The sequence below is a fragment of the Notolepis coatsorum genome (assembly GCF_963971535.1).
Source record: "Notolepis coatsorum genome assembly, chromosome: 14".
In the NCBI taxonomy this organism is placed as follows: Eukaryota; Metazoa; Chordata; class Actinopteri; order Aulopiformes; family Paralepididae; genus Notolepis; species Notolepis coatsorum.
Window position 1 is genome coordinate 114,078,915 of NC_140178.1, and position 12,013 is coordinate 114,090,927.

Below are 12,013 nucleotides of genomic sequence, written 5' to 3' on the forward strand. Positions count from 1 at the left end.
GTTTCACATAAGGTGCAGTATGCATAAGGTAGTGTTATAATTTACTATCTACTGAGTATGCATTATTCACAGTATCACAGTATCCACTGAAATATACATTGTTCACAGTATCACAGTATAAGGTGCAGTATGCCTAAGGTAGTGTAAGTTGTCCTCCTTGGGTTCCTTGACAGTCCCAGGTCAATGTCTGGTAGCAGTCGCTGCCCCCTGTTGTGGAGCCTGGAGGCCGCTGGTATGAAGGACTGTCCGAGGCGGTTAGTTGAGTGTCGGGGGGTATGAGTCTGTGGCTGAACGAGCTTCTCATCTTGACTAGCTCGTCGTAGAGGGGGTGGTAGGGGTTCTCCATGATGGCAGCCAGCTTCCTTATCATCCCTTTCTCTGCCATGCGGTTTAGTAGTTAAGTTGTAAGTTAAGTCATTTCTTTTGCACAGCACTGGTACCACCTCCTTCTACACCTCTTTCTCAACCTCCTCCTCCTGTCTTCACTCTCTCCACCTCTTCTACACCTCCATCTTCACCTCCTCCTCCTGTCTTTACCCCCACCATTTCTTCCTGAAATCCGTCCCCTCTCCCTCCCAGCTCTTTTTGTCACCTTCTCCTCTCTCTTCCTCCCTCTCCTTGTTCCTCCTTTCCCTTACCCCTCATCCTACTCCACCCTATCCCTTCCCTTCCCCCTCTCTCCCTCACTCCTCTCCTCCTCTCCCTCCCTCCTTTCCCTCCCTCCTCTCCCTCCCTCTTCTCCCTCCTCTCTCTCTCTCCCTCCTCTCCCTCCTCTCCTCTCCCTCCTCTCTCTCCCTTCTCTCTCTCCCTCCTCTCCCTCCTTGCCCCCCCTCCTCTCCTCTCCTCCTCTCCCTCCCGCCTCTCCCCCCTCCTCTCCCTCCCTCCTCTCCCTCCTCTCCCTCCCTCCTCTCCTCTCCTCCTCTCCCTCCCTCCTCTCCCTCCTGTCCCTCCCTCCTCTCCTCTCCTCCTCTTCCCCCTCCTTTCCCTCCCTCCTCTCCCTCCTCTCCCTCCCTCCTCTCCTCTCCTCCTCTCCCTCCCGCCTCTCCCTCCTCTCCCTCCTCTCCCTCCTTGCCCCCCTCCTCTCCCTCCCTCCTCTCCTCTGCTCCTCTCCCTCCTCGCCCCCCCTCTTCTCCCTCCCCCTCTCTCCCTCCTCCTCTCCTCCTCTCCTCCTCTTCCTCCTCTCCTCCTTTCCCTCCTCTCCTCCTCTCCCTCCTCTCTCTCCCTCCTCTCCCTCCTCCTCTCCATCCTCTCCTCCTCTCCCTCCTCTCCTCCTTTCCCTCCTCTCTCTCCCTCCTCTCCCTCCTCCTCTCCATCCTCTCCCTCCTCTCCCTCCCTCCTCTCCTCTGCTCCTCTCCCTCCTCTCCCTCCTCTCCCCCCTCTCTCTCCCCCCTCTCCCTCCTTGCCCCCCTCCTCTCCCTCCCTCCTCTCCTCTGCTCCTCTCCCTCCTCGCCCCCCCTCCTCTCCCTCCTCTCCCTCCCCCTCTCTCCCTCCTCCTCTCCTCCTCTTCCTCCTCTCCTCCTTTCCCTCCTCTCCTCCTCTCCCTCCTCTCTCTCCCTCCTCTCCCTCCTCCTCTCCATCCTCTCCTCCTCTCCCTCCTCTCCTCCTCTCCCTCCTCTCTCTCCCTCCTCTCCCTCCTCCTCTCCATCCTCTCCCTCCTCTCTCTCCCTCCTCTCCCTCCTCCTCTCCATCCTCTCCTCCTCTCCATCCTCTCCTCCTCTCCCTCCCTCTCTCCTCTCCCTCCTCTCTCTCCCTCCATCCTCTCCCTCCCTCTTCTCCCTCCTCTCTCTCCCTCTATCCTCTCTCCCTCCTCCTCTCCTCCTCTCTCTTCCTCCCTCCCTCCCTCCCTCCCTCCTCTCCCTCCTCTCTCTCCCTCCTCTCTCTCCCTCCCTCCCTCCCTCCTCTCCTTCTCTCCCTTGCTCCTCTATATTGCTATATAACTGTTGCACGTTACTGTTCCTCTGCACTCTGGCCAGCCGTTGTACTGTACTTGTGCTGTATGATGACAAATAATGTCACTGTATAAAGGACAATACTGTACATGTGATCTAATCTGAAATACTGCAACATCGCAGGGCAACGTACCACGAAGTGCTTTTAACGGTAGCCACTGTTACACTCTTTGCTTGTGTGTGTGTGTGTGTGTGTGTGTGTGTGTGTGTGTGTGTGTGTGTGTGTGTGTGTGTGTGTGTGTGTGTGTGTGTGTGTGTGTGTGTGTGTGTGTGTCTTCAGTCACAGAGACCTGAAGCCAGAGAACCTGCTGCTGGACGAGAGGAACAACATCAGGATAGCAGACTTCGGCATGGCCTCCCTGCAGGTCTGCACCGCCTCCTACTGTGTTACTGATCCCAGAACAGACCCACGCCTTTATCTCCAGCCCACTTCCTACTGTGCTACTGATCCCAGAACAGACCTTTATCTCAAGCCCACGTCCTACTGTGTTACTGATCCCAGAACAGACCCACGCCTTTATCTCAAGCCCACTTCCTACTCTGTTACTGATCCCAGAACAGACCTTTATCTCAAGCCCACTTCCTACTGTGTTACTGATCCCAGAACAGACCCTTATCTCAAGCCCACTTCCTACTGTGTTACTGATCCCAGAACAGACCGTTATCTCAAGCCCACTTCCTACTGTGTTGCTGATCCCAGAACAGACCGTTATCTCAAGCCCACTTCCTACTGTGTTGCTGATCCCAGAACAGACCTTTATCTCAAGCCCACTTCCTACTGTGTTACTGATCCCAGAACAGACCTTTATCTCAAGCCCACTTCCTACTGTGTTACTGATCCCAGAACAGACCTTTATCTCAAGCCCACTTCCTACTGTGTTACTGATCCAGTGTTAGCTACTCTGCAGCTAGGCTACTGACTAGAACCAAGAGGAGAGACCACATCAGTCCAGTGTTAGCTACTCTGCAGCTAGGCTACTGACTAGAACCAAGACGAGAGACCACATCAGTCCAGTGTTAGCTACTCTGCAGCTAGGCTACTAACTAGAACCACGAGGAGCGACCACATCAGTCCAGTGTTAGCTACTCTGCAGCTAGGCTACTAACTAGAACCAAGAGGAGAGAGCACATCAGTCCAGTGTTAGCTACTCTGCAGCTAGGCTACTAACTAGAACCAAGAGGAGAGACCACATCAGTCCAGTGTTAGCTACTCTGCAGCTAGGCTACTGACTAGAACCAAGAGGAGAGACCACATCAGTCCAGTGTTAGCTACTCTGCAGCTAGGCTACTAACTGGAACCAAGAGGAGAGACCACATCAGTCCAGTGTTAGCTACTCTGCAGCTAGGCTACTGACTAGAACCAAGAGGAGAGACCACATCAGTCCAGTGTTAGCTACTCTGCAGCTAGGCTACTGACTAGAACCAAGAGGAGAGACCACATCAGTCCAGTGTTAGCTACTCTGCAGCTAGGCTACTAACTAGAACCAAGAGGAGAGACCACATCAGTCCAGTGTTAGCTACTCTGCAGCTAGGCTACTGACTAGAACCAAGAGGAGAGACCACATCAGTCCAGTGTTAGCTACTCTGCAGCTAGGCTACTAACTAGAACCAAGAGGAGAGACCACATCAGTCCAGTGTTAGCTACTCTGCAGCTAGGCTATTAACTAGAACCAAGAGGAGAGACCACATCAGTCCAGTGTTAGAACGTTATGTGACTTCTTAGAATGGGTGGCATTCCCCTTTAACAGGAGGGTTTGGTGGGATTTGATCCCAGGGCGACAGGAGCGCACATGGTACCAGAGGGTTTTGTCAGTTACACCATTACTTAGGCACAACAAAATTATTATATATTTATATATATATATTTGCAGGTAAAACTGACTGAATCTTCATATTTATATCTGCAGGTGGGAGAGAGTCTGCTGGAGACAAGCTGTGGGTGAGTAGCATGCTGTGTGTGTGTGTGTGTGTGTGTGTAGGTGTGTGTGTGTGTGTGTGTGTGTGTGTGTGTGTGTGTGTGTGTGTGTGTGTGTGTGTGTGTGTGTGTGTGTGTGTGTGTGTGTGTGTGTGTGTGTGTGTGTGTGTGTGTGTGTGTCTCTGTCTGTGTCTTTGTCAGTTTCCAAATAATCATCTGTGTTTATTACGCTTCTGATCAAACAATCGATAGGCTATGTATCAATATAGAATGACATCATCGAGGCATGTTGATACTAAATATTCCTTATTGAAAAGTAGGGATGGGTACCGAATTCGGTACTTTTAAAGGTACCTACCAAAACACGTCGGTACTACCAAGTATCGATTCACGTGAGATCCAACGGTGGCAATTTTCGATAATTCATACCAAAAAAAAAAGGAGTCAGATGACGTCACCGTTTTGTTTACTGCAAAACGAAAGCGCACGTTAAGCGGTTCAGCAAACCAGAGTCCGGTTACCGTCTGTAGTGTGATAGTAAAGGGTCAACCTTCTGTAGTGTGGCAGTGAAAGGGTTAACCCGCTGTTGTGTGGCAGTGAAAGGGTTAACCTTCTGTGTCTTGTCACAGTGAAAGGGTTAACCGTTTGGTAGTGCGGCAGTGAAAGGGTTAATGGAGAGACCCTCCGTGCTCCGTGAGCCGCTTCCTGGGGCTCTCCACTTAGTCCGATGAGATTTAAGATAAGATAAGATAAGATATTCCTTTATTGATCCCCTTGGGGAAATTCAGGCATCATAGCAGCATGGGGGAAGGGGGGGTAATAGCAAGCAGTGTAAACAATAATAACAAATCAATCTAATTTGCATGTGAGTCTGTTGACTTCAGCACCAGGGACAGAACCCAGCCGCACCCCCCCCCCCCCCCCCCACACACACACACACACACACAGCAGCTCCGCTACAGAGAAACAGCTGACACATTGGAGACTGGGATCAAGCAGGCGACCTCAGGACACTGTTAACCCTTTCACTACCACACTACAGACGGTTAACCTTTCACTACCACACTACAGAAGGTTAACCTTTTACTACCACACTACAGAAGGTTAACCTTTTACTACCACACTACAGAAGGTTAACCTTTTACTACCACACTACAGAAGGTTAACCTTTTACTACCACACTACAGACGGTTGACCTTTCACTACCACACTACAGAAGGTTAACCTTTTACTACCACACTACAGAAGGTTAACCTTTTACTACCACACTACAGAAGGTTAACCTTTTACTACCACACTACAGACGGTTGACCTTTCACTACCACACTACAGAAGGTTAACCTTTCACTACCACACTACAGAAGGTTAACCTTTCACTACCACACTACAGAAGGTTAACCTTTCACTACCACACTACAGACGGTTAACCCTTTCACTACCACACTACATAAGGTTAACCTTTCACTACCACACTACAGAAGGTTAACCTTTTACTACCACACTACAGACGGTTAACCTTTCACTACCACATTACAGACGGTTAACCCTTTCACTGCCACACTACAGAAGGTTAACCCTTTCACTGCCACACTACAGAAGGTTAACCCTTTCACAACCACACTACAGAAGGTTAACCCTTTTACTACCACACTACAGACGGTTAACCTTTCACTACCACACTACAGAAGGTTAACCTTTCACTACCACACTACAGAAGGATAACCCTTTCACTACCACACTACAGACGGTTAACCTTTCACTACCACACTACAGAAGGTTAACCCTTTCACAACCACACTACAGAAGGTTAACCCTTTTACTACCACACTACAGACGGTTAACCTTTCACTACCACACTACAGAAGGTTAACCTTTCACTACCACACTACAGAAGGATAACCCTTTCACTACCACACTACAGAAGGTTAACCTTTTACTACCACACTACAGACGGTTAACCCTTTCACTGCCACACTACAGAAGGTTAACCCTTTCACAACCACACTACAGAAGGTTAACCTTCCACTACCACACTACAGAAGGTTAAACCTTTCACTACCACACTACAGAAGGTTAACCCTTTCACAACCACACTACAGAAGGTTAACCTTTCACTACCACACTACAGAAGGTTAACCTTTCACTACCACACTACAGAAGGTTAACCCTTTCACTACCACACTACAGGTTAACCCTTTCACTACCACACTACAGTCTGGGTTAACCCTGTTGGACTTAAGGTTAAGCAGATGGTGATTGGACCAGCCACCAGAACCCTGAGCCTGACGCTGCCCCCTCTGTTTCAGGTCTCCCCACTACGCCTGTCCAGAGGTGATCAGGGTAGGTCTCCATGGCTCCTTCTTCCTGTCCCTGGGGAGGCATGAGTGTGTGGGCGTGTGTGTATGTGTGTGCGTGTGCATGTGCATGTATTTGTGTGTGTCTAACAGTGTCCTGTGTGTGTGTGTGTGTGCCAGCATATGTGTGTGGGTGTGTGTGTGTGTGTGTGTGTGTGTGTGTGTGTGTGTGTGTGTGCGTGTGTGTGTGTGTCTAACTGTATTTGTGTGTGTGTGTGTCTAACTGTCCTGCTGTGTGTGTGCGTGTGCACGTGTGTGTGTGTGTGTCTAACTGTATTTGTGTGTGTGTCTAACTGTCCTGTGTGTGTGTGTCTGTGTGTGTGTGTGTGTGTGCGTATGTGTGTGTGTGTGTCTGTGTGTGTGCCTGTGTGTCTGTGTGTATGTGTGTGTGTGTGTGTGTGTGTGTGTGTGCGTACGTGTGCACGTGTGTGTGTGTGTCTAACTGTCCTGTGTGTGTGTGTGTGTCTAACTGTATTTGTGTGTGTATGTGTGTGTGTGTGTCCTGTGTGTGTGTGTGCACGTGTGTGTGTCTGCCTGTGTGTGTGTATGTGTGTGTGTGTGTGTGTGTGTGTGTGTGTGTGCGCGTGTGCACTTGTGTGTGTGTGTCTAACTGTCCTGTGTGTGTGTGTGTGTGTCTAACTGTCCTGTGTGTGTGTGTCTAACTGTCCTGTGTGTGTGTGTGTGTGTGCGTGTGTGTCTAACTGTCCTGTGTGTGTGTCTAACTGTCCTGTGTGTGTGTCTAACTGTCCTGTGTGTGTGTGTGTGTGTGTGTGCGTGTGTGTCTAACTGTCCTGTGTGTGTGTCTAACTGTCCTGTGTGTGTGTCTAACTGTATTTGTGTGTGTCCAATTATCTAGCAGTCTCAGTCAATGAGTCAACTAGATGTCCCCCTTGGAAGGGTGTGGGCGAAATGACTTTTCTTACACCATAGAAACAATTCGGACTTTATAAGAATGTTAGTTTATTTGGACCTTGAAGCCCAGCATCCAGCTTATCCTCTGTTACAATAATCACCAGGTGGTCAATTAACAAGGGGTTTAGCTTGTAGCTTGGTAGTTGGTAGTAGCTTACATCCAAGCATTAGTGGATAATGTTAGTAGAGGGCGAAGTGGTATTGGTAATGTTCAACCAGGTCGCCTCTGTTGATAGTTCGTTAATAGTTAAGTTGCCATTTAGCAACCAGTTCTGGTTAGTGTAGTCAGACATTTAGTTAGTCTGTATGTTCATTCAGTCTGACATTAGTCAGTTTATAGTCAGACGTCAGTCAGACGATAGTTAGCATTTAGTCAGTGTTCATTCCAATGCTAGTCAGCGTTTAGTCAATAGTAGTCAGACGTTAGTCAGATTATTTACCTATACAAAAGAAAGGAAAACAGACAGCATTAATTAATAACTAGATATATGAATTAAAGAGAATGCGGATATTAACGGCGCATATAATGCTACGTACCGTTGGCCAGTCACGAGTTCGCCCACAGGGCTTTTCACCTTACAGTCTAGACTGAGAGTGTCACTTAAATAGCGCGACGCGCCTGCGCAGAGAGAGCTTACCTGCTCAAAGTCGCAATACGTACTCCAAAGTGCGTCCACTAGGCGGCACCAGATAATAATTAACTCATGCAATAAATGTATACAATAAATGTTACACATGATAATAATGAAGGATAATAATGATAAATATATTGGGAAAAACGTCGGATAATTCTCCACCTCCCACTTAGTTTTCTGAACGTCAGGCTCCTAAAACTATTCAAACTATATAAGTGATCCCGGTCTATATTATTATTCCTTCACAGGGGTACGAAGAATTAAACTATGCCGCATTCACGGTGGTAGCACAAGTGGCTCCCGCGAAAACTACTCAGGTACCACCGGCATCGGGTGATTCTTCACGTTCTCAATCCTGCCAGAAACAGGCGACTTTCGACGTCCTTTGCGCCAGAAACAGGCGTCTTCCGACGTCCTTCTTTGTGCCAGAAACAGGCGACTTTCGACGTCCTTTGCGCCAGAAACAGGCGACTTTCGGCGTCCTTCTTTGTGCCAGAAACAGGCGACTTTCGACGTCCTTTGCGCCAGAAACAGGCGACTTTCGGCGTCCTTCTTTGTGCCAGAAACAAAGCGACTCTAGACGCCCTTTTTTGGTCATTGTTCCTCGAAAGGTAGAAGTACCACCAACCTCCTGACGTCCCTGTGGAGGACGGTGGTGGGGCACACCCCGACGTGACGATCACGCTTGGGATGACCGGCGGTAACGGGAAGGCTATGGCAAGTCCTTACTTCCACGTCCCTGATGACACCTTTTGGGTCAGGGTGAGTCTTTATCACTCGGCCCAGTCGAAACTGGCCTCTGAGTGCGTTCTGGTCCGCAAGCCAGACCAGGTCCCCTTCAGTGACATTCCTAGCGGGAGTGTGCCACTTTTTTCGGACGAAGAGTTCTGGTCCCGCCAGTTGGCTCCATCGTTTCCAGAACCTGTCCACTTCAATCTGGATTGCCCTCAGACGGACGAAGGGGTAGCTAGCGGACTCGAAACCTCCGGGGTCTCCACGGGGCCTTGCACGTCCCAGTAGGAGAGTGTTGGGGGTAATGACCTCAATGGTGCCATCCCGAAGCTGGGCATTGGCGCCAATAGGCCTCTCATTTGATAGATTGGCAGCAAGGTATAGGAGGGTTCGGAACTCCAGGGCCGTGAGGCTCCCTTCTTCGCCTATGCTGCTTAGTGCTCTTTTCAATACTCGCACAGCTGCTTCAGCCGCACCATTCCTATGAGGAGAGTCAGCGGGGTGGAACACCCAAGTCCAATCTGTACCAGACTCTGCGGCTTTCTTCTGTATTTTGTTATTGTCGATATTTGCTAGGAACTTATACAGTTCTTCCAGCGCTGGCTTTGCTCCCACGAAATTAGTCCCTTTATCGGACCAGAGCTTCTTAGGATGACCTCTCAAAGCAGTGAAGCGTTGGAATGTTTTTAGGAAACCTTCAGTCGAGAGGTCTTCCACTATGTCGGCATGTATTGCTCTGGATGCCATGCAGCAGAAAACTACGCCCCAGGCTTTCTTACTTGTTCTCTTTTTCACTGAGTCTTTGATCCTGTAGAGACCAAAGAGGTCCAACGTGGTATACTCGAATGGTGCGGCCGGTTCTGTGCGCTCCGGGGGGAGTTCGCTCATGATTTGACGGCACATTTTCGCCTTGTTCTTTCGGCAGTGTATACACAGGTCAATTGTGCTTCGGGCTACTCTTGGCCCCTGCACGACCCAGGCTTTATCTCTCATGCGCAAGAGGGTTCCTGCAATGCCCTCATGGTTTGCCCTGTGAGCTTCCTCTGCCAGGAGGATGCTCACCCATTCCCTGTAGGGAAGTAAAGGCACCCCAGGCCATTCTTTGGCCATGGCTTGAACTCTGCCATGGCACAGCAAAAGTTTGGAGTCCTCCTCTTTGTGGACCACAAGTCTGTCTAGTGTGGTCACAGGGAATTCTGCGCCTTCCTGGGCGGCCAGGCATAGTTCTCTGAAGGCGCTTTGCAGTTCATTCACAGTTAATGCCTCCCACTTTAACAATGTGTGGGTTAGCGAACGAGCTTTCGTCGTTTGGGCCTTTCGGGTTTTTACTGTCACCCAGAACTTCAGTGCCCTTCGGATGAAGTCGACGACGTTGCAGAGTGTCTTGAGAGAACTGTATCTCCTTGGGTTTATCTGGCCTACGAGAGCCCCGCCCCAAAGTTTGTCAGGGCTTCTGTTTGGCGAGATAATGATATCTGATTCTTCTTTTGTGGCAGGTTTCTTCCCTTCCTCTGAGCTGGCAAGGGGAAGCATTGTCTTTGCTTGCGCTCTTGTGATAGCAACTGTGAAGGCCTTTCTTTGAAGCCTGCTTACTGCGTCTCTCACAGCGGTAGAAACTTCTGAGGCTGATTTCATTGGCCATTCCTCTTCGGGGTAGGCGAGGAAGTCAGGGCCGCACTGCCACGCAGAATTCTCTCCGAGTAGCTCTGGGGAGCAGTGGCCTCTTGTGACCAGGTCAGCAATATTGCGTTCTCCTGGTACCCACCACCAATCAGTGACGGGACCAGCCTTCTGGATCTCTCCGACCCGATTCGCGAAGAATGTCTGAAAGCCATAGCTTTCTCTTTGGATGGCTCCCAGCACCGTCTGACTGTCGACGAAGTGGAACCACCTTTCGATTTTGATTCTTCCATGTTTGAGCACATACTTCTTTAGACGGGATGCGAACACCGCCCCGCAGATTTCCGCCTTTACTGGATCACCTCTAAGATCAAGAGGGGCCAGTTTCGCTTTTGACTTCACTAGCCGGGCAACTGCTCCCCCAGACGTCTCCCATCGTAGATACAGTACTGCGCCATAGGAATCACAGCTCCCGTCTGAGAACGTGATCCCCCATGGCTTGCCCAACCAGCCGGCGGGCGTGATACTTCTTGGGAATGTGACGCGGCTCAGGCGAGCATATTCCTTGAACAACTCCACTGCTTTCTCTCGGAGCTCCTCTGATAGTGGCTGGTCCCAAGTGTCCTTGGTAATTTTTCCAGCCTCCTGGAATGCTCTTCTCACTAGGATCACTCCCTTCTGCTTGAGTGGAGTTGCGAGACCAATCGGGTCATACAGTCCTGCGACTTGGCTGAGTAGAACTCGGCGCGTCAGAGGGTTAGGCGTCCTCTCTATGATATTTTCTTCGGCTAGATCTGCTTCCATCCTCATCTTTTGCCTTCTCCGGGAAAAGTTGATGGACGCCATTACGAAGAGCTTATCTTCCTGAACAAGGTAGCCGACTCCTAAAGCCTTGTTATCTTCCTCCTTAAGTTGGTTCGGTAGAACTAGTGTCTCTGGCTTGGCCTCCAGGGTGTCATGCCTCCCACTGTGACCAGATCGGACCCAGGGTTTGAGGTGGAAGCCGCCTGCCTTCAAGACGACTTCGACCCCCTTAAGGATCTTTTCCAGTCTGTGAGAGTCATTGTGTGATACGAGGAGATCGTCCACGTAGCTGTTGTCCACGATGACAGATCTTTCTTCCGTCAGGTGGGAGAACCGAGGGAGGTATGCGGTCTCTCGCATAGCGACTTGGGCGATGCATCCGGCCGGCTTGTCTCCCATGTTCACCCTGACGACGGCGTAATCCTCTATCTCGTCTTGCGGTGAGTCTCTCCATAGAAAACGGTGTACATGAACTTCCTCCTCTTCAAGCCACACTGAGTTATACATCTTTTTGATGTCACCGATGGCTGCATGTTCTCCCTCTCGGAACCTGAGGAGTACTGCACGGATTTGGTTCAGCACATCAGGACCTTTCAGTAGGATATTGTTCATGCTTACACCTCTGTATTCTTGGCTACTGTCCCAGACGATGCGTACTGGAGTGGTGACGGAGTGTGGGTTCGGTGCGGTCAAGTGACTCACGTACCATACTGCTCCTTTCCATTGGTCCATCATAGACCTAGTTAGTTTCACGGCAGCTCCTCTCTCCACCATTTCGTGGATTTGCCTGGTATAGGCTATTTTCCATGAAAGGTCCTTCTCGAGGCGTTTCTCTGTCCTGAAGAAGGTCGACTCCACAGCTCGGCGATTGTTAGGGAGAGATGCTGGTTGTTCCTTCCAGGGGTACTTTGCATCCCAGTGGGAGTCCTCACAGTGCGAGTCTTTCTCCTTGAAAGTCAAGCCAGCCTTGATGATCTCTAGCTCCCGCTCGTCAGCCAGTGTCATTTCCTTTCCTCCGGGAGGACAGTTACCACAGCGACATCCCCCACAGATGGGGTCACAGGCTGCTCCGATGCTGTCCCATTTCAGCCA

At 50.3% G+C, this 12,013-nt stretch overlaps 1 protein-coding gene across 1 annotated transcript in view; it reads left to right on the top strand.

The window, feature by feature from the left end:
- LOC311240726 (serine/threonine-protein kinase BRSK1-like) overlaps positions 1-12,013 on the top strand; it is a gene marked incomplete at both ends in the record, with an annotated part of 237,882 nt that overhangs the window by 38,099 nt on the left and 187,770 nt on the right. The window contains 3 exons of the mRNA XM_084329299.1: positions 2,230-2,314; positions 3,857-3,888; positions 6,171-6,204. Of these exons, the coding sequence (XP_084185425.1) occupies positions 2,230-2,314; positions 3,857-3,888; positions 6,171-6,204 (151 nt within the window). The remainder of the gene's footprint in view (positions 1-2,229; positions 2,315-3,856; positions 3,889-6,170; positions 6,205-12,013) is intronic.